General features: G+C 47.0%; 1 protein-coding gene and 1 long non-coding RNA gene across 7 annotated transcripts in view; one reads left to right on the top strand and one right to left on the bottom strand.

Annotated features, from left to right (window-relative positions):
* LOC142829145 (uncharacterized) overlaps positions 1-23,872 on the top strand; it is a 27,657-nt gene extending 3,785 nt beyond the window's left edge. The window contains exon 3 of the long non-coding RNA XR_012903480.2: positions 23,495-23,872. This is a non-coding gene — a long non-coding RNA (uncharacterized LOC142829145). The remainder of the gene's footprint in view (positions 1-23,494) is intronic.
* The window catches only part of ACTN1 (actinin alpha 1), a 158,929-nt gene continuing 154,016 nt past the window's right edge, over positions 18,960-23,872 (bottom strand). For 4 of the 6 annotated variants that reach the window (XM_006130285.5, XM_075927344.2, XM_075927346.2 and 1 more), the window contains 3 exons: positions 23,545-23,610; positions 21,799-21,957; positions 18,960-19,857 (listed from right to left, as the gene is read on the bottom strand). In XM_006130285.5, the coding sequence (XP_006130347.1) occupies positions 19,699-19,857; positions 21,799-21,957; positions 23,545-23,610 (384 nt within the window). In that variant the 3' untranslated portion in view covers positions 18,960-19,698. The remainder of the gene's footprint in view (positions 19,858-21,798; positions 21,958-23,544; positions 23,611-23,872) is intronic. The other 2 variants (XM_006130284.5, XM_075927345.2) reach the window with 1 other exon arrangement.

Genomic DNA, 23,872 nt, shown 5'->3' with positions numbered 1-23,872 from the left:
GAGTCACAACAGCCTTTTCTCTGCCCTGTCCAGCCCCTACCTATCGACAAGCACCCCTCACTCCCAACCCACAACCCCCCAGCTGCCGAAGTAGGCAGGGCTGACCCAAAGTAGGTGGCAGAGCCGGGCAGCAGCAGGAGGCAGAGGGCAGCTACCAGGCTCCGGGTGCGCATGGTGCCAGCGCTGCGCAGCGGGTAGTAGCGTCTCCTATGGCCCTTTAAAATCGGCGGGGCAGGGTGGGGCTGGGCATTGCCGGGACGGCTGCTTACCTGGAAATGACACCCCTGGAAATGTGCCGCCCCAAGCACGTGCTTGATTTGCTGGTGCCTAGAGCTGGCCCTATTCACAGCAACACCTGGATTTCAGCTTGGTCTCACTCGTCTAGAAGTGAGTGAACAGCAGAATCCTGCTCCGGCTGGATCCGTTCGGCCTAGTACCTAATGAGTCCCTTCTCCCTGCGTCATTGTGGGTGCAAGTATGTCCTGATCAGGAAGGAGTGACGGTGGATGTCAATCCTCGTTTGCAAGTGTGCCTCCCACAACCCCAAACCTAACAAGTGTGGACCCTGGCGTACCCGTCTGAATGACCCTGCACTGTGCCACTCAGATGGGCAGCCCCGGGCAAAGCCAGAGGCAGCCCTTAAGTATCCTGCTGTTACCAGGCAGACTATAGTCACGTGTCTGCAGGATTTCCCGCCAAATCACAAAAAGCGGTAAAGGAGGGAGAAGAAGGGTAGGCAAAATGGAGTCCCTGTTGTTGATAGGCTCTCAAAATGGCATCTGTGTCCAAGATGGCGTCTAAGAGAATTTTAACCCTACATTCCCCTCCTTGCCGGAAAGAAAATCCTATCTCGAGAGATTCGATGCCGGCATCCTATTACAAGATGATGACATTAGGTTACAATTTTCCAACCTTCTAATTCTTAACCTTACCCATCTAATGGTTATGATTATTCCCACAGTCAACAGGAATTGAACAAATAAAATTATAACAAAAGGATGGATCAACAGATATTGTGGGTTGCTGATGTCAATGGGACTAGCAAATAGAAACTGCCACCAGTGTGTGTATCTGGAGGCCTGGTGCACCCTTTTCAAAATTCTTTTTTAACTCAGCATGCTGTACCAGTTGACGCAGTAAACTCAAATTAGCCCCCCAGGTGCACTAGCTCTACATGAGCGTACAGGCTATATGCGAGCTGTATGTGTTTGGTATTTAATTCTTCAGATACAAAGTTAATATTATATCCTTCCAAGGCTAACACAAACACAAATTACTATGAGGGTCATTAGTTACAGGGTAAAAGAAATTAACAAGGAAATGTTCACGTAAACTTCTTATACAAACACAATGACTATTTACAATTACTAACTCAGACTGAGAGGAATTTCTCAGCTATAGATGATAATGGCACCTCCCTTCATTCATACTTAGATGTGAGGACCACGATAAATCTCTGTAGGACAAATATATCCTACATTTTGTCTCCCAAATGCAAGGGGATGGATCTATTTCAAAGAATTCTTCCTGATCCTCGACCACCCAGTTTGGTAAATCTATGTGGGTCAATGTGTAAATCAGGGTTATATTCAAAATTCAACATTTTCCATAAGTGATAATGATTTTTGTCAAATGAGGTCACACTGTTCATCATTAGATTTCTTATTTCTGTGGGGAGACTTCCCTGGAACCCTGTCCTTAAAAGTCTTTGGACAATGGTTTGTAACCACAACTGGGCTTGGACACATCCAAGAGCCCATGATGCATTACGCTGCAGAGTGTCCATAGTATTAACAATCCTTTGTAAATCTGATTCTTGATTTTGGTACCACGATTGAAGTGTGGATATTGCATCATAATTGAACTCCACGATTCTATTTAAGGAGTCAGCTAGGGATTGATCAAGGATGGCCAATTCCTGACCTATACTACTGGGCTGTGTCTACACTGGGCCATTTATTCCGGAAAATCAGCTGCTTTTCCGGAATAAGCTGTGAGCTGTCTACACTGGCCCTTGAATTTCCGGAATAGCAATGATGCTCTACTGTACAAAATCAGCCGCTATTCCGGAAAAACTATTCTGCTCCCGCTCGGGCATAAGTCCTTATTCCGGAACACTGTTCCGGAAAAGGGCCAGTGTACAGACCAGTAGTCTTTTCCGGAAAAAAGCCCCGATCGTGAAAATGGCGATCGGGGCTCTTTTCCGGAAAAGCGCGCCTACATTGGCCACAGACGCAGATAGTCTGTGCAGATAGTTCGGAATGGCTAGCTAGTTCGAACTATCTAGCCCGTGCCGCGTGTAGCCGCACGGCACGGGGTTCGAACAAGCCGGCATTTAAAAATGGCGCCGGCCGGCTTATGGAAATAAAGCCCGGGAAATTCAAATCCCGGGCTTCATTTGCACGTTCGGTATGCATACATTACCCCGCTAGAACTAGCGGGGTAGTGTAGACATACCCTGGGGGAGGGAGGAGAGGGGAAAAACAAGATGGGGTTCATGTCTGGCTACATCCATGCATCCCATCCATCACACAGGGGTTTAAGAAAAGGTACACATGCAGGTCATAAGGTCTTAATAGAGACTTGCATGTCTACATTTACCTTTCTTAAGGCATAACGAGGCTGCGTTGTCATCCTCTTCAAATCCCTTTTTGCAATAACTGGGCCGATACTATTAACATAAGACTTAGGCATAACCTGGACATGAATGTGGAATTTGGCCCCAAACACTCCTATCATTGCCCAAATTCCAGAGTCATTGCCTGAGAGCATCATTTCCAACTGCCCTTTACAACTTGCCTTATTAAGGGATTTGGGAACTACAGACACGGGACACAAACTATTTACGGTTCCTGTTATATCACAATGCTGAGGACCACTGTCGGGGGGTGTCCCTCCGTGACCCCTTCTGCACACCTCAGGTGGGGGTCACTATGGGCTGCACTGCCCTTTTACTTTAGCCCATGGGAGGGACGTTCGTGGGATGAGAGATGCCATTGTTCCTTGCCCAATGTTCCTCTGCCCTGGGCATACCTAATTCCATCCTGGCCCTTCAGGCCTCACACCCCACATGCCATCTCCATACCCCAGGGATTACAGTTCACCCTGCGCATCACTTAAGTGCTCCCCTTTCCAGTCCGACACCCTCCGGGGTTGCTGGGTTATCCAATAAGTTTATCTCTGCTAAGGACTGTGCAGCTTGGTTCAGTTCTGGTCAGGACTCTGCCCAACTCTTGCTTAGGGTGGGATAGGGGGCCGGGACTGGGGCCTGCCCTCTCCGCAGGTCCCAGCCCAGGGCCCTATAGGTCTATGTGTCCAACCCTTTATGGCTGGGAGGGTGGGGGGGTTCCTTGCTGCAACCCACCAACCACTCGGGCCAACACCTGCCCTGGGCCTCTTCTTACTGCGCCCGCACTCACCCTTGTGCCGACATTTAAAAAGCCCGGCGTCTGGCACGAGCATGTGCCACAAAGGTGAAGGGGTGGGGTTAGGTGGCCGTGGCTCCCCACTGCGGCGCCCAACTGGTGGGGGGTGTCTGTACTCCATCACAACCACCCGTCATACAACTTAGATTTACAAAATACCGTCGATAAGGGGTATACAGTCACATTGTCTGATCTGCAGAATGAAACTGACCATTGGAATACACAGTGATGTTGAAAGACCCCTCCTTGACTCTATGCGCCAGATTGGATGAAATACAGGCACACTGTAAAGGACTCTCTGTTACATGCCCACCCATGCAACGAGTAATCCTTGAGTCTTCCAGGGGTTCCCACCACCCTTCCAGACCTTTAGCTGACTAGAATGAAACCATTTAAGATTCTTTTTCCCTTTCTTAAGAGGTATCTCCAACTGATACATGCAGGGACTAGCCTTGTTAACTATGTGGACAGGTCCTACCCACCACTGGCTAAGTGCGTGGCCTTGGTCCGAGTAATATTTATATAGCACTCCGTCCCCATCCTCCCACTCGATCACCTTTACATGTTCCAACCTCTTATCCATCCCTTGTGTGTTTCATTTTAACTGCACGGCCACTTGATACTGAATGGCACTCATATCAGATAAGACCTTTTCCATGTATCTTTCTATTGTGAGTCAAGGCTGGTATTCATCAGGGGGTTGGCCTCCCACCCACCAGAGCTCAGGTATTCTCATGGCTCTGCCAATCATGACCTCATGGGGAGAGAAGCCATGACTCGCCACAGTTGATCTGACTGCCATTAGAACCAGGGGGAGTTTGAGGTCCCAATGCTTGCCTTGATGACATATGATCTTCCTCAGAACAGTCTTAAGAGTCTGGTTTGTTCTCTCAACAAGACTGGAGCTCTGAGGATGACCGGCCACATGGAATCTCTGCCTAATTCCAAGGGCCTGGCAGAGGGTATTGGTTACCTGTGATCCCTGGTCTGAGTCAAATAACCTCAAGGCAAAGGTCTCGTTCAAAAGGACTCTGGCGGTAGTGGCGGCAGTACAATTATGAGTGGGGTATGCCTCCACCCATTTTGTAAAGGCATCGACTACCACTAGACTGGACAGAACTTTTTGCCTCTACCTGTGTTAGGAAGGGGACCAATGTAGTCGATCTGTAATCGACACCAAGGTCCTTGTGCAAGATGGTGGTGTAATGGGCCTTTTACAACACGACTGTCTGCGTTGTTTTCCGTGCAGCTTAAATAGGAATGGATATGCAAGGCTATGTCTTTAGTTAGTTCTGGCCACCAAACCACCCAGAGGTCTCTGTTTGCGGTCTTATCTGGCCCAAAGTGACCCTGTTGGTGAGCCAGGGTCACCATCTCCTTTCGGAGACATGATGGAAGTACCAGGACTGGAAGAGCCTCTTCCGAATTTTTCCTTAAGGCCAAGACCAGACCATTTTTGTTCTTAAAGATTTCATAACCCTTGCATTCCTTTTTATCCATCAAGCCCTGCACACTTAAATCCTTTTTCTGCAGCTCCTTGATGGCCACCTGAGCTTCTAAATTAAGCGCAGGTTGGACTCTCATCACCGGGATGAGAGTGCTGCCTCCTCTGCTAGTAAGTCTGGAAGCCTCAGTGGAATTTTTCCGATGGGCCTTCACCTTACACAGGAAGGTCTCCCCTTAGCGGTTAGAGGCCAATTCCTAGGTGTGATATAAATACGCAGCATACTTAATAGGTTTCCCATCGGCTGATCTCATGCTCCACTGCTTCCAGACTGGCATCTAGGAGGTAAGTGCTCTGACTCCCCATTCTGAGTCAGAACAAATGCAGGTGTGCTTGCATTTGTCCTCCTCATGCAGGACAGCTACTATTGCCACCAATTCAGCGGCCTGTGCCAAATGGGGTCTCACTGTCCCTTGCAGCACTCGCTGAGTGGAAGGCTGGAAAGCAGCATACCTGTTCTGTGGTGACCCTCCTGGTAATAGCAGCTGCCGTCCACTGCCCAAATGACCACGCCGCGTTCCTTGGCTCTAGCAAAGCTTGGTTCCAACTGGAAGGGTGATGCCAAGATCGGACCTGGAGTTGGGAGCAGACATTCATGTTCCTGGCCCTCCATCAGGAGTGCATAAAGCAGAACACCCAGCTGCAGTGATTTTTGTACCGTGATGCCTCAGTTAAGGAGGCTGAGAGTCCAGCCAGCCAGTCTAGGGGAGGATACTCGACCCTCATTCACCTGGCCAGAAAGGACATACCTAATAGGTGTATGGGATGTCCGAAGGATCACAGGGGACATTCCCACCAGATACTCCCAATGGCCAAGTGCCCAGATTAGGGCGAGCACCTCCCATTCACATGTGCTGAACTGTCTCTCAACCTTACTGATCACCCTGGAACCATACGCCACAGGTTGCAGCCCAGTTCCTTGATTTTGCAATAGAACTGCGCTGATTCCCAGGTCAGAGGTTCCTAGCTGCAGATAAAAGGGGTAGCTGGGCTTAGGATAGGCTAAAGTTGGTGCTACTTTAGCTCACAAACGGCTTGCTGGTGATCTTCCTTCCATTGCCACTCTTGCCCTTTCCTAAGTAATTGATATAGTGGTCTCGCCTTTTCTGCATACTTATCGATGAATTCCCTGGAAAAACCGGTGAGACCCAGGAAGGAACGGAGAGCTGACACATCACGAGGGACTGGCAGTTTGCATATCAGTTCCACTCGCTGTTGATCTGGCCTCCTCCCCTCTGGGCTCAATCAGACTCCCAGGTACGTCACCGTATCCTTGACTAGTTGGGCTTTAGCTGGATTTATCAAAAACCCACTGCTCTCAAGTTTCTCAAGGACCTCCGCCAAGGCCTCTGTGTTCTCATTTCTGTTGGATGTGGCAATCAGTATGTTGTCAACATTGCTCAGAACGCTTTCCCGGCTCCTCAGGGACTTCCACACCATGGAGACATGGCAGTGGCAGATGGAGCGGGCATTATGGAAGCCCTGGGGATCCCTGGTAAATGTGAGCTGTCTCCCTTCAAATGTGAACGCAAACTTGTGCATCGCTGAAGGATGCAGCGGAATGCTGAAAAAGGCATTCGGTAGGTCCAGCACTGAGAAGCTCTTGGCAGCTGTGGAGATGGCTGCCATAATCTCGTGTATTTAGACACCATGGGAGCCAACCTTGGTGTCACTCAGTTGAGTTCCCTATAATCAACCATCAGGTGCCAAGTCTTCTAGTCAGCTTTAAGTACTGGCCAAATTGGGGAGTTGCAAGGACTTTCTGTCTCTATTAGTACTCCCTGCTGCAGGAGAGCAGTGATGGTGGGTTTTAAGCCCTCAGCTGCTGCAACTAGATACCTATACTCAGGGCTCACCAAGCGGTGGCGAGCCCTGCTCGCCAGCTGCGCGGTTTGGCATGCTGCGCATGCGCTGATCACACTGCGCGGCTATGCCGGCTTGTAATCTACTCGCCATGGGTGAGTAGATTACACTAATTGTTGAGCCCTGCCTATACTGCTTCAGGGGCTTTGGATCCGGGCCATCCACCCAGACCTCAGCATCGATCTTACCTCACTGAAGCTTGTTAGTTGCAAACACCCCTAAATGCTTTTTGGCTACCACTGCTACATCATTGTTCCACTGAGGCATCTCAAGATCTCCTGGAGCCTTCAGTGATGCCACACGATGAGACGCGGCAATTATCCCATAGTGATCCTCTTTGGTAGCTTGGAGGAGTCGGTTGTTAGGCAAGTCCACTATAATGCACAGTTTCCTTAGGGCATCAATGCCCAAAATGCTTTGGCCTCCCAATGATTGGAGACCAAAGGATAGCTTGGTCACAAAGGTCTGTATCTTATAGGTAACTGGAATGGTGAAGAATGCAAGTTCGTTGCCTCCTGTGTACCCCTCCAGCACCTTATTGTCTCTGACAGGGATGTTACTGATGGCAGGGTCTCCCTCTGGGCTGAGGTGGGAGACCGAGGCGCCAGTGTCCACCAGCAATTGCTGGCTAGCCCGTCCAAACATTCCCTCAATGGTGGCCAATATTGTGGGCCTACCCCAAGCATCCAGCTGAATGGGCGCCTTCCGCTGGGGCTGAGGGGATGTCTGGCCCCATCACAGCAAATCAAGTGACGACGGGATGGATGCTGCTGCAGGCTGTTCTTTCTTCCTCCTCACTAGTCATTGCAACAGCTTCTCCATCGTTGAACCGTCAATGTCTTCTTGCTTCTCAAATCGGCGCAGCTGCTTCCAGATAAGGTTTCTAAATTGTCTGGCTTCCTCTTTGGCCAGATTGCTGCTAGCCGATCCCGTCATTCTGGGTGAAAGGTGTGGGCTTTTGGTAGGTTGCTGGCCCTCGAAAGGTCGCAGACTTCTGGATCCATTGACAGCGCTGGACTGGCTGCTTGCTAGCTGCTTCCAGGTCTGGTCACGCATGCTCCGGGGACTGTTGTGCACGCTACCCTGACTGCTCAATGGCTGCTTCCGGGTATACTCGCGCAAACCCATCTTGGTCACGATGGAAACCCTCCTGTTGGAGGCCGATGGAAAGGCCTCTCGCTGTAATTCATAGGCTACCTGGAGCCGATCTGCTAGGTCTTTTAAAGAGGTGGCACCAGGATCGATTGGCCCTAAGGCTATTCTGAGGGTGGGACTTAATCCCTGTGGAACCGCCTCTAAAAACTCGGGTGTATCACAAGGGAGCACTCCTGCCAGCCAGAACAGAAGCTTCTTTATGCTCAGGTAGCGTTCAGGTCGCTCCCCCAGATGTTGACGCTTTGAATAATATTTCCCAATCAGATTTTGGTTGGGGAGAAAGAACTTCAGGACACTCTCATACAGATGCAGGCAAGACTCAATGTCTCCCACCTGCACCTGACAAGGGAGTGCCCCAAAATCCTCCCCAGACATACACTCTCTGATCAGGGAAGCAGTGTCTTGCTTTAAATTCCCGGGTAAGGCACATAGCTGAGACAGCCAGGCTACAGCAGTCTCTCTGTTTAGGGGACCCGTGTTTTCCCAACCGCCTGTGCTTGTTCTGGAGTGTAAGGTTTTAACTCCTGGCAAGTCTCGGGGAGCCTAGCCGACCCTGACCCATAATTTACCACAGTGATAGTAATAGGGGCCATGGGCAGCTTTTGCTTTAACCCCTCCTTGCCAGCCTTCAGAGGGGGAGCAGACGGAGTCTAAGGGCAGACAGTCTCCCTCAGGGAGGCACAAAAGAACTCCTCCACAGAGAGGACTGGGCTTCTGTCTGTGCTCACACTATCGTCCACCCTGCTGACAGGAGACTTGTTCAGGGTTCTCACCATTCCTCTCATCCGCTGCAGCTTATCATGAAACTTCTGTTTTTCTTTGAGGCAGCTGCAATGCTCGGCTGGTTGTCCTTGGCCTGAGTGCAGCTCCCTCAGAAGCTCCCTGGTAGCTGCTTGCAACTCACCTTGCTGGGTCTGTACAGAGAGCAGCTCCTTCTCCCTTTTTCCAGTACCTCTTTCAAGTCCTGAACTTTTATTTCAAGTCTCCCAACCTGGGGGTACGTCTAAACTACATGGCTCCGTCGACGGAGCCATGTAGATTAGTTTACTCGACAAAGGGAAATGAAGCGACAATTTAAATAATCGCCTCCTCATTTAAATAAAAATGGCCGCTGTGCTGTGCCGATCAGCTGTTTGTCGGCACAGCGCAGCAGTCTAGACGGGGATCTGCCCACCTCAGAACCCTTTGTCGGCAGATCCTGTAAGCCTTGTTTCACGAGGCATAAAGGATCTGCCGACAAAGGGTTCTGGGGTCGGCAGATCCCCATCTAGATTGCCGCGCTGTGCTGACAAACAGCTGATTGGCACAGTGCGGTGGCCATTTTGATTTAAATGAAGCGGCGATTATTTAAATCGCCGCTTCATTTCCCTTTGTCGTTCTGCCTAATCTACATGGCTCCATCGATGGAGCCATGTAGTCTAGACACACCCTGGGATGTTAGGGTATATTCTGGGTCACCAGGCCCTCTACCTGAAAACCCAGCCTTTCTATCTCCGAGACCCTAGCTGTTAGTTGGGACTCGAGGTCTCTGATCTGGACTGCTTGGGTTGAGCTGCATTTGTCCAGCTCCATGCAAGCCAGGTAAAGGCTATAGATCAGGGCATGTTTTTTAAGCCTCTTGGAGGTCTTAGGTTTCTCCCCCATCAGAACTTCCCATCTTTGGGAGAGCTCAGACAATGCCTTCATACTCTGAAACAACCCATCAGCCCATGGGTCTTTTCCCTTACCAAAGAAATGCACACTGGCAACCAAAGAATCTTTATTATACGACTGGGTCCAGCCGCTCCTTCCATAGGCTTGTGCACTCATAATGGTAGTGAGAGTCGTTCTCGCTCCCCGAGCCTTTTCCCCTACTGCCAGGACTTGACAGCCCAAATCTACACCGGGCACCTAGCCACAGTGCATCGGGAGTTATACAACTCCCTCAGTAGCTGAAGGATATGGCACTGGCATAGGCTGAGGGATCCCCGGTCCTCTGGAGCAAGGCTAACCCCCGCTCTGCTCTGCCGCCTCTGTTCAGCTACCAGTTCGCGGTGCCAGACCCAACCTGTGGAGGTTGTCAGTGTGGCCTTGACCTGCTGCTCATCTCGTCGGCTTAGTCCCTGTGCGACTAGGCCCAGGCGCCACGACTGCTGGCTGTTCTGGGTGTTGCCCGTACTAGGCCGCGGCAAGCCAACTCAGCCACTCTGGCCAAGTGTCCCCTTATGACTTCACTCTAAACCACGAGAGCTACTCCCAACGCAGCTCCCGGTAACCAAACCACAAGGGCAGTCTTGCCCCCAACAGCTCTTGGTATCCCTGTGGGGCACGGCAATAGACACCACTGTTGTCAGGCCTTGTGGCCTGTCCACTGATTCCCAAGCGGTGTGCGCTACAGCACGGGAACCAACCACGCAACCAATGGGTTGCAGTCGTAGTCAGCAAATAAAATAAAACAGTGGGGGGGAATAAAAATAAAACAGCAATGGGGTCCTGCCGCGGTCGCCAAACTGTTAGCTAGAAAACTAATGATTGTAAACTAAGCTATATGTCAGGCCTGTCCCCAAACCCACGTCTGTCACTGGGAGTTATTAGGTCTTCTCCAAGGACTAGGACAGACAGATACTTGAGGACTTCACAGCAACGCCTGGCACCGGATTTCAGCTTGGTCTCTCTCGTCTGGAAGTGCTGAAGGATTGAACAGCAAAATCCTGCTCCGGCTGGATCTATTCAGCCTAGTACCTAATGAGCCCCTTCTCCCTGCGCCATCGTGGGTGCAAGTATGTCCTGATCAGGAAGGAGTGACGGTGGATGTCAATCCTCACATGCGAGTGTGCCTCCCACAACCCCAAACCTAACAAGTGTGGACCCCGGCGTACCCATCTGAATGACCCTGCACTCTACCACTCAGATGGGCAGCCCTGGGCAAAGCCAGAGGCAGCCCTTAAGTATCCTGCTGTTACCAGGCAGACTCTGGTCACGTGTCTACAGGATTTCCCGCCAAATCACAAAAAGAGCGGGAAAGGAGGGAGAAGAAGGGTGGCCAAAATGGGGTCCCTGTTGTTGTTAGGCTCTCAGAATGGCATCTGTGTCCAAGATGGCGTCTAAGAGAATTTTACCCCTACAACTACGCTCGCCAATCCCCTTCTGTCCACCACTTGAAGATCTAGCCTCCCCTCCTACCCATGCCGCAGCAGGAGGGGGGCTGCCACCAGCCCTTTCTGTGGCCAGATGGGGGCTGCACAGTGGGGCCTGCCTCAGGATTGTTGCCAGGGTCAGGATACTGTGGCCAGATGTGGGCTGGACCCTGATTGGGGCCTTGTTGGCCAGGCTTAATTTTAAATAAAGTAAAATGTCCAACACAAAAAGGTTTCAACATTGTCTTTATTTATGGCAGGAGTTGGGGACCTTTTTTGGTTTGGGGGCCACTGACCCACAGAAAAATCAGTTGGGGACCACACAAGTGAGAAGGGGGGGGAATGCCCCTCCAAAAGTCCCCAGCCCTCACTGATGTGGCCCCCAACTGAAACACCTCACTCCCCTGGTGCTTCAGCCCCATGGGAGGAGAGGACTGAGATTTAAGGCCTCAGGCCAGATTAACTCTTCTGGGGTTCCACGGTTAGTGGATTTTGTGGGCCCCCTAAGCTCTGGGGTGGGTCCAAAAATGAGGGGTTCAGTGTGTGGGACAGGGCTGTCCAGGGAGTGGGATAGGGGTACAGGAGTTAGGATGCGGGAGGAGTGTGTGGACAGGCCTGCTCAGGGAGTGGGATAGGGATGAAGGTGCAAGGTCTGGGTGGGAGATAGGAGCAGGCTGGGGTCAGGGTGTCTGGCCATGGGGGAGGGTGCAGGGACAGGGTGTCTGGGTGAGAGAGGGGGCAGGTGCAGGGTCTCGGTGGAGTAAGTGAGCGGGCTAGGGGGTACAGGGTCTTGGTGTGGGGGATAAGTGAGAGGGCTGGGGATGCAGGACAGGAGCAGGCTAGGGGGCAGGGTGTCTGGCCAGGAGGGGAGAGAAGGGGAGGGGGCAGGAACGGGCTGGAGGTGCATGGTCTCGGTGAGGGGGTGAATTAGCAGGCTGGGAGTGCAGGGTCTGGGCATGAGGGGGTGGGGACACTTAGTTGTCTTCGGGCCCCATGCTGGTCCCAGGCTCAGCCTCCCACTGCTCTCGTTAGCCAGAATCTGGCCAATGAGAGAGCTGGGAAAGCCTCCACACAGCGTGCTCGCACACTGCTGTTCCTCCAGCCAGGGATGGGGAGTGCTTCTTCCCCATGCAGCAAGGCTTGGGGCTTTCTTCCAACCTTCCCCCCCCACAGTGGGAAGCCAGCACTGGTGTTCCAACCATGTGGGAGAAGAGGGAGGGCGAGGCTGCAGCGCCAGATAAAGGGAGCCCGGGTTGCTCAGGTCAGTGCTGCTGGGTGCCTCCTCTCCCACTCACTGCTGCAGCTTAATGCGTGGCTGGGCATGAGGAAGACAGGCTGGGCTTGGATCTCACCTGGGTGGCTTGGGCTGGGCTCGGCTCAGGCTGCAGCCACTCGGGGCATGGCAAAGGATGGAGGGGTAGGTGGCCGCGGGCACGGTGCCTCACCCTGGATTAGGGATATTAAATTTAGATTAATCGGTTAATTGAATAGTTGATGCAATTTGCATTGACTATTCGATTAGTCGATAAGGGCACCTCCGCTTCTGAAGTGTAGCAACAGCCCCAGGGCTGTTGTTACACTTCCATGGTGAAAGTGCTGTTGGGAGCACGGGGCCTGCAGCATTTCAAAGTGGCAGCGCTGCATGGAGCCCGCGGTCAGTGGAGGAGTCCCCAGCTGGCCCAGGGGTCCATGTGTCATTTCAAAGCGGCAACGCCACATGCAGCCTGGGGCCTGGCCCTGGGCTCCACACAAAGCTGCCACTTCCCCTTCCCCCCCCCCCCCCCCGACTGCCTCTTTCTGATAGAGGCAGCAATGGTGGGGAGAGCGACTAGTTAACTAGTGTGTCGACTATCCGATAAGCATTTGCTTATTGCATAGTGGACTAGTTCACATCCCTACCTGCGCCTCACACTTCTGCCCATGAACACCAAGAACAACAATGGCACAAGCAAGTGGCCCTGGAGCATGGGAGTCTGCCTCCATTCCCAGTGTGAGTGGGCTGTGCTCTGGGCCTTTCACCAGTCAAAGCACCCCCGGGGCCAGGCGCCAGGCTGTCCGAAAGACTGCGGCCAGAGCTGAGTGGGCAGGACCTTTAGGAGGCAGAATCTACCCAGGCTGGGCTGCCAGGCGGTTTTGTCTGTATGAGGGTGGAGCTTGTCATCCTGCAGGAACAATTTTTTATATAGAGAGATTATAAATCAGTTGGAATGTATTTATATTTCAAAATCGAATCTGTGTGTGAAATTTTTGTTTGTACTGACTTTGTTAGTGCTTTTTATGTAGCCTGTTGTAAAATCAGGCAAATATCTAGTTAAGTTGATGTACATCATGGAAGACCACTAATACAGAGGTAGCACCATCAGGCGGGGGGGGACGCAAGCGGGAGCCAGTGCTCGTGGGGAGCCAGCTTAAACATTTACCTAAATAAATATATTTTAACATCCCTAGTAAAAAAGCTCAAAGCACCAGACCCTCAATTGTATTTTGTCAGAGAAGTAAATTTAAGAGTAGGTTAGATAAATGTCTATCAGGGATGGTCTAGACAGTATTTGGTCCTTCCATGAGGGCAGGGGATTGGACTCGATGACCTCTCGAGGTCCTGTCCAGTCCTAGTATTCTATGATTCTATATGGATGTCTTTGAAAGAAGTAGATCAGAGTAAGCTGCCTTTATGCACTATGGGGAAAATCCAGGATCGCTAACTGGCCATGCTACATACCCACTTAATTGAGGCTTATTATGACAGATTCTTCTAATAGTTTAGAGCTAATGAAATAGATTTTAAGGCTTCTATAAGAGTAGGGTTTTTTTAAGCCAAAAGTCCTATAGACATATCAATTAATTCAGCATGATCCAGTTTTAATATTTGGCTACCACAACAAAAAGCTGTCCCACTCTGCTGTCTACAACATGAGCACTTTTTTTTTTTTTTTGGCTAATGTCTGAAACAATCACACCTGCATTCTGACTTCTTAGTAATTTTCGATCAAGTTGGTTCTTTTCCAGCTATTACAAATAGCTAGCATCCTTTACTCATGATTTCCAGTGTGGTAATTTGGCTGAAATAAGCAAGCAGCCAGTTAGAATAAATTGCATTGGTGTGATACAGAGGGAATAAACACTTTTCAAAACTAAGATCATTAGAGGTAGCATCCTAAGGTATTTTCTTTGTAGCCTCATGCTCTGTCTAATGTTTATGCATGCAGTAGATCTACTGCCTTCTACTCTAGTAATAAATACAACCATCTCCCACAGCCCACATGAACAAAGCCCTTTGACCGAAAGAAAAAGTAACAGCAGCAACAACAACAAAAAGACAAACCCACCCACAGTTGACGCAGAATCACAATGGCATTTTAAATAACCTATGTACTATGACTCAGCATATCTGATGTTAATCTACTACACCAGGGATGGCCATAGATAGGCACGTGTATCACCTTTGGATTAATGACTTGATTCCTGATTTCACTGAACATTTCAGCAAACTAACTAAAAATTTGAGGAGAGATGACCGTGGAGGACCCCATGTTTGAAAGTAAATCTCATTAAAAAAAAAAAAAGGAAATATTTAAGTAAGATTAAAACCCCTACAATTAACACAGTTCCTATTGAAGGTAGTGTGCTAATTATTATTACTTAAGTAGTGTGCCAATTATAAAAACACTGGGAAGCTATTGGAAATCTTCAGTTTCAGTTCTGAAAGCTAAAAAATGGTTACAATCTAAAAGTGCAGTTGTTCTGGTTGAGTTTACCCCAGGTATGAGACAAGGTAGATGAGGTACTATCTTTTATTGGAACACCTTCTGTTGATGAAAGAGACAAGTTGATCCAATGAAAGATAACATGTTGCATAATATTAATGTCTCATCACTCTATCAGCCCTACTGTGTCAAGAAAGATCTCAGGTGACTAGATGTCAACAATATTAAGATTGTTGAATTCTAGGAGCCTTATCTGGAAAAAAAACATTAAAAAAAATTGCAGCTCCCATGTGGAAAATACTGAGCATGACAGGACTGAAGAAAATCCTCTTTTTCTGAGCAGAGACCATATTTTCCTTGAGGAAAAAAAGCCATAGCTTTGAAAACCTGCGGATCCACATTCTCATGCAACCATTTCCATCAGTTAATTTAATCAATTCTGACATTAGAATTAGGCAACTGACTGCAGCTGGTAGAATATTAGCCTAAAATAAAAAGCTGCTGCCTCACTCCACACAAAATAGCTGGGACTTAGGCACTGAAGTATCTTTGTGGATCAGGGACAGACTGCTTTGCACAATCTCTGAAACAGGAGAGTATTTCCCAGTTGCAGTTTAGAAGAACAGGGAACCAGACGTAAGATCTGGCCAGACTACCCACGACCAGATATCTAAGCTGGCAAGGGAGCCTAAAGTACAGTAGATGCAGATTTTACATTCAAACCAGCTATCATTGTTGCCAATATGGTTTTAACTGCACAGAATCAGGGCACCAATGAGACTGTTGTTAACACTGTAACCCCAGAAGCTGCAGTGTTATATGGAGATTAGAGCACACAAGTCAGGATCGAGTCAGGGCTCATGGATAACAGCTACTAGTCCAGCACAGCCACTGATTCGCTGAGTGAATGTGAGGAAAAAAATCACCTAACCTCTCTCTACCTAAAACATGGGTATTACAACTTTCCTCCTTCACAGAGTGTTGTGAATCAGTGTGGTGTGTCTAGCGAAATGGAGTCATGGCCTGTAGGCACTACTAAAAGACATATAATTAACATTTGTGAAGTGTCTTGAGATCCAAGTGGACATTGCAAAATACTAATAGCAAAATTTCTCTATAGAATCATTGTAAATCCAAGGATCACTCTGGTTCCATTTAGGTACAGTAAAGTAGTTTGGTTTGGGACATATAGCCAACTCAATCACACAGTATCCATAAAAAGACTGAATAACCATGAAGTTAAAATTTGTCTTCCCAAAATTTGCTGTGGAATAAGGAGAGGAGCCCCTTCTTTCCTACACCCAGGAGTTGAGTGCATGCATGCTTACTTTTTCTAGTATTTCTTTAATGTGAACCAAAAATCAAGTTAGTAAGCACTGCACTTTGTTTCCTTTATAAGAACATTTTCTCTTCCTGTGAAACAGTTACCTGCTGTGCATTGCAAGTCACAGAGGAGCTTGCCAAGGAAGGAGATAACAATCCAGCTACAGAAGTTACTGGTGTATTTTACAGAGGCTTTGTCTACACTGCAGGGTTTTTGTGCAAGAAGCTTATTGCAGAAGAGATCTTCCACAAAAACTTCTTGTGCAAAAGCGTGTCCATACTTCAAAAGCGCATTGCAAAAGTGATGTTCTTTTGCGCAAGACAGCATCCACACTGCATGGACACTCTTGTGCAAGAAAGCTCTGATGGCCATTAATAGAATGGCCATCAGAGCACCTGTGCTTTTTCTGACTGATAGGCTCTTTTTGTGCAAGAAACCCCTGTGGAGTGTCCACACGTCTTTTTGTGCAAGAGCTGTAGCACAAAAAGGAGTTAGTCCTCATGGGAAGAGGAACAACTCTACCAGCAAAAGCCCTCTATCCTGTTGATTTACTATATATATATATATATATATATATATATAGTGCAAAAATGTGCTTGAGGTGTGGTGGACGTGGTGCCAGTTTTTGCGCAAAAATCTTGTAGTGTAGACAGAGCCAAAGGGTCTTTTGACGTGGGAAGTATGGGATTAACATGCATGCCTGGCAGTTAGGAGATGTTGGGTCTAATCTAGCTCTGACATTGATTTGCTGTGCAGTATTGGGTAAGTCATATAACCTTTGTGTGCTCCATAGCTGCTCAAGGTGACCCATACTGAGTACAGTTTGGTCCTACCTACATCTGTAACTCAACTGTGTTAAGTCTTGTCTTTGGTGACTGATTGCCACTGTTGAAGAGAAGGCAAGAGGAAGAGTCAACAGGTAGTTTATGAATTCTTTAACCAGGTCAGCAGAATTTTTTCTCCCCTCTCCCAGATACTGTAAGCAGGTTTTGTCAGGCTGGGATTATTACAGCCCATTGATTTCTATTATAGATCATACACTAGATTAAGAAAAGATAATTGTATTGAGTTGAAGGAATAAAAAAAAAAAGTCTATTCTTGCTCAGCAACTAGCCTAACTCCAGGAAATCAGAACTGACCCTGCTGGGCAAGGGCAGAGTTTCGGAGGGGGAAGAGGGCTTGCTTTTCTTCCTGCTCCCTGGGCTATCAGGGTATGTCTAGACTGCATCCCTCTGTCGACAGAGGGATGCAGATTAGGCAGGTCGACATTGCAAATGAGGCAGGGATTTAAATATCCCGCACCTAATTTGCATAAAAATGGCTGCCACGTTTTGCCAACCAAGCACTTTGTCGGCAAAAAGCGGTAGTCTAGAGGGGGATCTGTCAAGAAAGAAAGCCTTTTTTGACAGATCCTGTAAACCTCCTTGCAGGAGGCATAAGGGATCTGACGAAAAAGGCTTTCTTTCTTGACAGATCCCCCTCTAGGCTGCCGCTTTTTGCTGACAAAATGCTGAGTCGGCAAAACGCAGTGGCCATTTTTATGCAAATTAGGTGTGGGATATTTAAATCCCTGCCTCATTTGCAATGTCAACCTGCCTAATCTGCATCCCTCTGCAGACAGAGGGATGCAATCTAGACATACCCTCAGGGAGCAAGGGGAAAGACCTTGCATTCCCTGATTTACTCCTCTGCCCACTCCTTTCACCAGCCAGGAGTGAGTGGCACACATGGAATGCAAATACTTTCTCCTCGCTCCCTGATAGTCCAGGGAACAGGAAGAAAACCAAGCCATGTCCTAGTACGCACGGCTGCTGCCCCCCTCGCCTACCCAAAACTCTGCCCTTGCTTCTGGGTAACAGTACTGAATGGAGCAGATGTTCCTTGTGAATTATGCACTCTTTCAATCTAATTATTAGTCCACAAACAAACAGTATTAATGTTTTTGAAATCAGATCATGCTGAAAAAGACACATGAGGAAACAGTCACTAGAGAAAACTTGCTTTCTATGAAGATTGAAGAAGCAATGAAGACTAGGGATGGTTAAAGGTTACCTGCAAAGTGAGGAAAGATAGGAAGGGGTTAAATGCAGGTTTTTGCTTTCTTACAGGAGGACTGACAGCCTTGCCAGCAAGGTGGAGGGGGAGGGGGGAACCCTGCTCCACGCTCCCGGAAGAGGTGTGACTGGGGCTATGCAGTCCTCAGAGCTGTCCAGAGTGTGCAGTATGCTGGCTGCAATTTAAAGTGCCTGGGGCTACAGCTGCTGCCACTGTTGCAGTTTCAGCAACCAGGACTTGCCCCTCCTCCCCCCCCAACCTTGGTAGCAGGCCTACTTTCTTATGATATACAAACAAGGGCCTGTAGAGAATTGTGTGAGAGGGCATTTTATTTAAATATATTAGAAATTCAAATAGTCTTCCCTAAAAGTCACTATGGTGATTGAAGTGATGACATCACAAATATTATGATACTGAATGTTAACCTTTGACAGGGGAAGAATGATAAATCAGGCCATTTAAAGGTTTGGGCTTATTTAACTCCAAATTCTCATTCTGAGCTGCTAGCAATAACTCTCACACCACCATTCCCAGAGATATGCAGACAATAGGAATGGTTCAAGGCGCTATTTTGCAACAATAAGACTTTTAATTTAAAGCTGTTTATAAGTATCCATCAACCATGTAAATTTCAACGCAGTGGGAAAGCTTCTAAGCCCCTAAGGAAATGGAGATAAACATTTAACCTCAGGTATTGTGAACATTAAATAAAAAAAAAAAAGCTATCATATTGAATACAATCTGCTTATGTTGTTCAGGGTTTTGATTAAATGGTGTTAAACAAATCTACTACACAAATGAAGGAAGTCTAGATTTGTTATCACAAGAAATTTTTAATATGGATTGTGACAAGCAATATATCAAAGTTACCAACTCTCAAGCTTCATATTCTGAAACCAGACAACTCTCAGCAACAACAAAAAAACCTGTGCACTAATAAACATAGGAGGCATATTGAAAATTTTTAATTAAATATGAAAACATGAGCTGTGTACATTATTTTTTCCCTAAAAAACACAGCAATTTCAAAAGTTTATCATAAAATATTTTCATGAAATGAGTGAACCAGCAAACACATGCACTTGCGTGTCAGCTTCCCCCTCCTAAGATAAACAATATTAAAGAGACGTACGCAAATGGAAAAATTAACAGAAACGGTGACTTTTTTTTCTTTCTTTTTAGTTTTTGTAAAGGCTGGAATGTAACACTGTATTTGATTTCCTATGTCACAACACAAAACATTTGGTACAATATTTTTAAATTTTCTCTGTTTTAATCTGATGGAGAAAAATACCTGTTTTTCTATAATAAAATATGTCTTTTTTTAAATGTTATTTCTTTTTGCAGAAAATAATTTTGTAAACTGTCATTTCAAGGGCAAGGTAGAAGGTCATTTCAATGTCCCCCCTTATAAACATGATCTGTTATCTGAAGCAAAAATGGAGACACAAAATAAAAAGAGGCGGAGCAGAGGCTGCTTTGCATACAGAAAGAAGAGTGCGCCTGGATGGGAGAGAGGGTGGGAAGTATGTTGTGTGGTGAAAGGAAGAGGTTAAAGGTCACTTTCGCCATACAGCGCTGTGGAGAAGGACATATAGTCCAGGGCCCCAGGTACAGCATCAGGCCCACTATATGGTGCCATCCTAGCAATGCAATATTCAGCCTGATCAGGAGGCAGTTCCCGTCGTAATTCATCCACAGTGATGTAATTCTGCATAAAACACAAGAGACAAAACAAATTAATCTTTCCAGCAAATGCTTAGAAAATACTCTACACATCACTCCACTCTGCTCAGGTGTGCACGGGGGCAACTGTGCTGCAGTTTCAGACAGTAAATTAAGAATACCATAGCCCATTAAAGGAAGGCACACTGGTTAGACAGGAAGGCAGAATGCAATACCCTAGTTGGAATTTGGCCAGGCATCAACAATGAAATGAGATTATATTGGAGATAAGCCCTGGAAGACCAAGAGTGGTCATACAGGGGAGCAGGATGTCAATATCAGATTGCCTGCTGTCATGCTAATGATGTGGTTCTTGTTTACAGTAAATGTAAAGAAGCAGAAATTGTTCATTGCATCCAGTTTCTTGTTAATAAGCACTAGCGATGGGTGTCCTATTGAACCCTAGAAGTTGATTTAAAGGCTTCAAAAATGTGGGCTCATTGACTCATTCTCCAGAGAAGGGATGGTATCCACAAGGCAATGAATGATCATAGATTAGGATTGGAAGAGACAGGAGGGAGGTCATCTAGTAGAATTAACCCCAACGAAATCATTCTAGGCGGGGCTTTGTCGAGCCTGACCTTAAAATCTGCTGAGGATGGAGATTCCACCACCTCCCTAGATATCCTATTCCAGTGCTTCACCACCCTCCTAATGAAATAGTTTTTTCTAATATAAAAACTAGATCTCCCTCACTGAAAATAACTTGGCTCCATCCTCTTTGGAACCCCCATTCAGGTAGTGGAACGCTGCTATCAATTCCTTCCTCATTCTTCTGCAGACAAAATAAGCCCAGTTCTCTCAGCCACTACTCATAAATCATGTGCCCGTCTCCCTAATAATTTTCACTGCCCTCCGCTGACTCTCCAATTTGTCCACATTCTTTCTGTAGCAAGGGGCCCCATACTGGACAAAATATTTCAGATGTGGCTTACCAGTGCTGAATAGAGGAGAATAATCACTTCCCTTGATTTGCTGGCAATACTCTTACTAATGCACCGCAATATGGTATAAGCCTTTTTGGCAACAAAGGCACACTGTTGACTCATATCCAGCTTTTCATCTACTGTAATTCCCTGTCCCTTTTCTGCAAAAACTGCTGCTTAGCCAGTCAATCTCCAGCCTGTAACAATGCTTAAAAGCTAGCTCCCACCTGCCCCCCCTCCACCCATGCTGCCTCTGATACAGAGGCAGCAGCATGGGGGGCGAGGGGAAGACCAGGCAGCTCCTGCTTGCCCCCTATATTCTCTGCAGCACATGGGGGAAGGTGGCTTCCCAGAAGCTGGTATGCGCCAGGAGCCGGCTTTTAAGCCACCTCCCTGATCATATTGGGAGCTTGTGTGTAACTGTGAAGGTTAACCACATACACAGTTATACTTTCACATCCCTAGTTTAAATTAAAAGTAATTTATAGTGATCATATGTATAAGAAACAGCTGCTGACATCAATTATTGATATTGGTTCCTTTTCTGTCCATGACTTCAAGCTTTTGTAGAAATATGTTTTTACTTCAAGGTAGTGAACATTTTTGGCTCCAAGAGACATTTTTGTGTTGAAGTATTAGCTACATTGGTTGCTTGTTTAATGTTACCTTTCTGTGTTAGACATTTTATATATTATTACAGTGACATACTTAAAGCATAGTCGTAGTTCCACTAACTTCAGTGGAAGCCAGTGAGATGTGAGCTTGTTTTAATGTACTCTGCTAAATCAGGATCTCTGTAGGGTACATGAAGTAAGAGCTATTGTTTGGCTTCTGAACTGGTCAGGAAGCAGAAGTTTACACATGACTGCAGAGTGTTTCATTGTTCACCTCTGCAGAATTATACTTCCTGTATCTTTGTATCAGTTCAGCCAGTTCTGAGCCAGAGTTTTCTTTTTTTATGTAAAAACAGCAAGTGATCCCCTTCCAAAGTCTAAACTTACCTTATCTCCAGCCAGGATCTTGAAGGACGCCATGACCTGGTCAGCAGTATCAGTATCTGCTGTTTCCCGGGACATGAAGTCAATGAAGGCCTGGAATGTCACTACTCCTAAGCGGTTGGGATCTACAATGCTCATGATGCGGGCAAACTCTGCTTCTCCCTAGATAACAAAAGAGTCAGCAACAGGTCAGCAAACTATTGAGAAGAATGACCGGAATAGAAATCCAGTTCACACAAATGATGGCATCTGGGAGGTGAAATGATGATACTGGAATGTTTCTAAATTATCCCAATCTCATGGCTAAGAAAATCAAGCCTTGGAAGAAACTTCAAATAAATCTCACACATGAATTCACCAAGAAGCTTTCCTAGCTGATATTTTTCTTTAAAATGTTCATTTGCCCTTCGAAGTTAGGTATTTTCAGCAATGCCCTGGAACAATGCCATCCTAGTTCCACAAAACTATCCTATATTAGCAGTCAAACCAGAACAGAGCAGGAGTATTTCTAGTATAATGTCATGTCTCCTACAGAGGAAAATAGCATGGATGCTTCAAAGACGATATAAAAGTTCCCTATAATGCACAGGATGATGCAATTCTATATCAAAGGGTCCTCTGAAAAATCAGGTTATTTATTTAGGAGCGTAAACAAGGATTCAGGAATCTAATTTTGAGCAGCCAGATTTGAAGTTGTCCTTAGTCTTTAATTTCTTCTCTGGAATCTCTTACTTCTCTCATCGTAACTGTAGTCCTTCTCTAGTATTTTAATGGGTTAAGCTCATCCTTACCAAAAAGGCACCAGAAATCAGAGCCCTACCTGCTTTAGAGAGGCCTGGGAGAACAGCATCTTGAGGTTAGTGTCTTTAGACCAGTGTTTCTCAAGATGGTTCGCAGGCCCACTCTGAGAAAGCTGCCACCGGGCCACTCCGGTTTGTTTACTTACTGGCTTTACGGCAACAGAGCCTTGCGCCTCCCATTGGCTGTAGTTCCCATTTGCAGCCAAGGGGAGACATGGGAAGCAGCATGACCTGGGCCTCTGCTTCCTGCTGCGGTCTGGTGGCTCTTAAGTACATTTAAAAAGCAGTAGAACAGCGAGGGGGCGGGGTGGGGGGGCTGACCAGGCATGAGCTGAGACAGCTGATTCCCGGCTCGCACCCGTTCCCTCTTCCCCACTTCACTTCAGCCTTTGAAAAGTATCAAGAGCCTGGTGGCTGTTAATATGTTTAAAAGACAGAGCCGCAGCAGAGTTAGCTCCTGGGGCCGCTAACCCTGCTGCAGCTCTGCAGTTTCCCCTCTTATCACGTAATTGACTAGTTGATGGAAATTCAGTCGACTAGTTGATCAGCTGATTAAATGCCATTTAACATCCCTACTTCCAGAGCAATCTCACAGTTATTTATTGCTGAAGAGGTTACATGTTGCTATATGCAAACAGTGAATACACCAATATGAGATGTGTTGTTGCTTCTGCCAGTTTATAAGCCACACAATTTTCCAAATCAATTCTCACTCTATACAGATCAGAATTGGATATGACCCTCTATTTATTCCCTTTAGCTAGAACTGTAAGACAAAGATTTAAATGCACACATATTCACAACCATGTCAACATTTAAGTTTCCATTTCTGAGAGTCCTAGGAGTTAAGGTAATTTTTACCTTTATTCATTACAAACGTGTCCCCTTCCCCTTTGCAGAAGGCCATATGAAACATTGTGAACATGAGTGGCAGAAGGCTCTACATTACCATATTGTAACCCATGGAGATAAGGCAGGCTCTGAAATCTTCACAATCCATCATGCCAGTCTTCTTCTACAGGGATTGATGCAAGGATGAAAGAAACCAAGAGAGAAAATGGAAACCAGTCGAGGAAGAGATGAACCCACAGGAGATATTACAAAGAATGGATTTGGGGGGGAAAGGGACAGAAATTATTGGAAAATGAAAATCCAATAAATGTGGTTTGTAAAACCATGAAACAATGATTCAGTTGGTAATGAAAAAGTTTTTATATAGGGAACACATATTGAATATTAAAAAAAAAGAATGAAGCATGTAGATACCAAATGAGAAA

The sequence above is a fragment of the Pelodiscus sinensis genome, chromosome 5 (genome assembly GCF_052426305.1).
Source record: "Pelodiscus sinensis isolate ZL-2025 chromosome 5, ASM5242630v1, whole genome shotgun sequence".
Lineage (NCBI taxonomy): Eukaryota > Metazoa > Chordata > Testudines > Trionychidae > Pelodiscus > Pelodiscus sinensis.
Note: the sequence above shows the minus strand (reverse complement) of the source record. Positions and strands in the feature narration are given on the sequence as shown.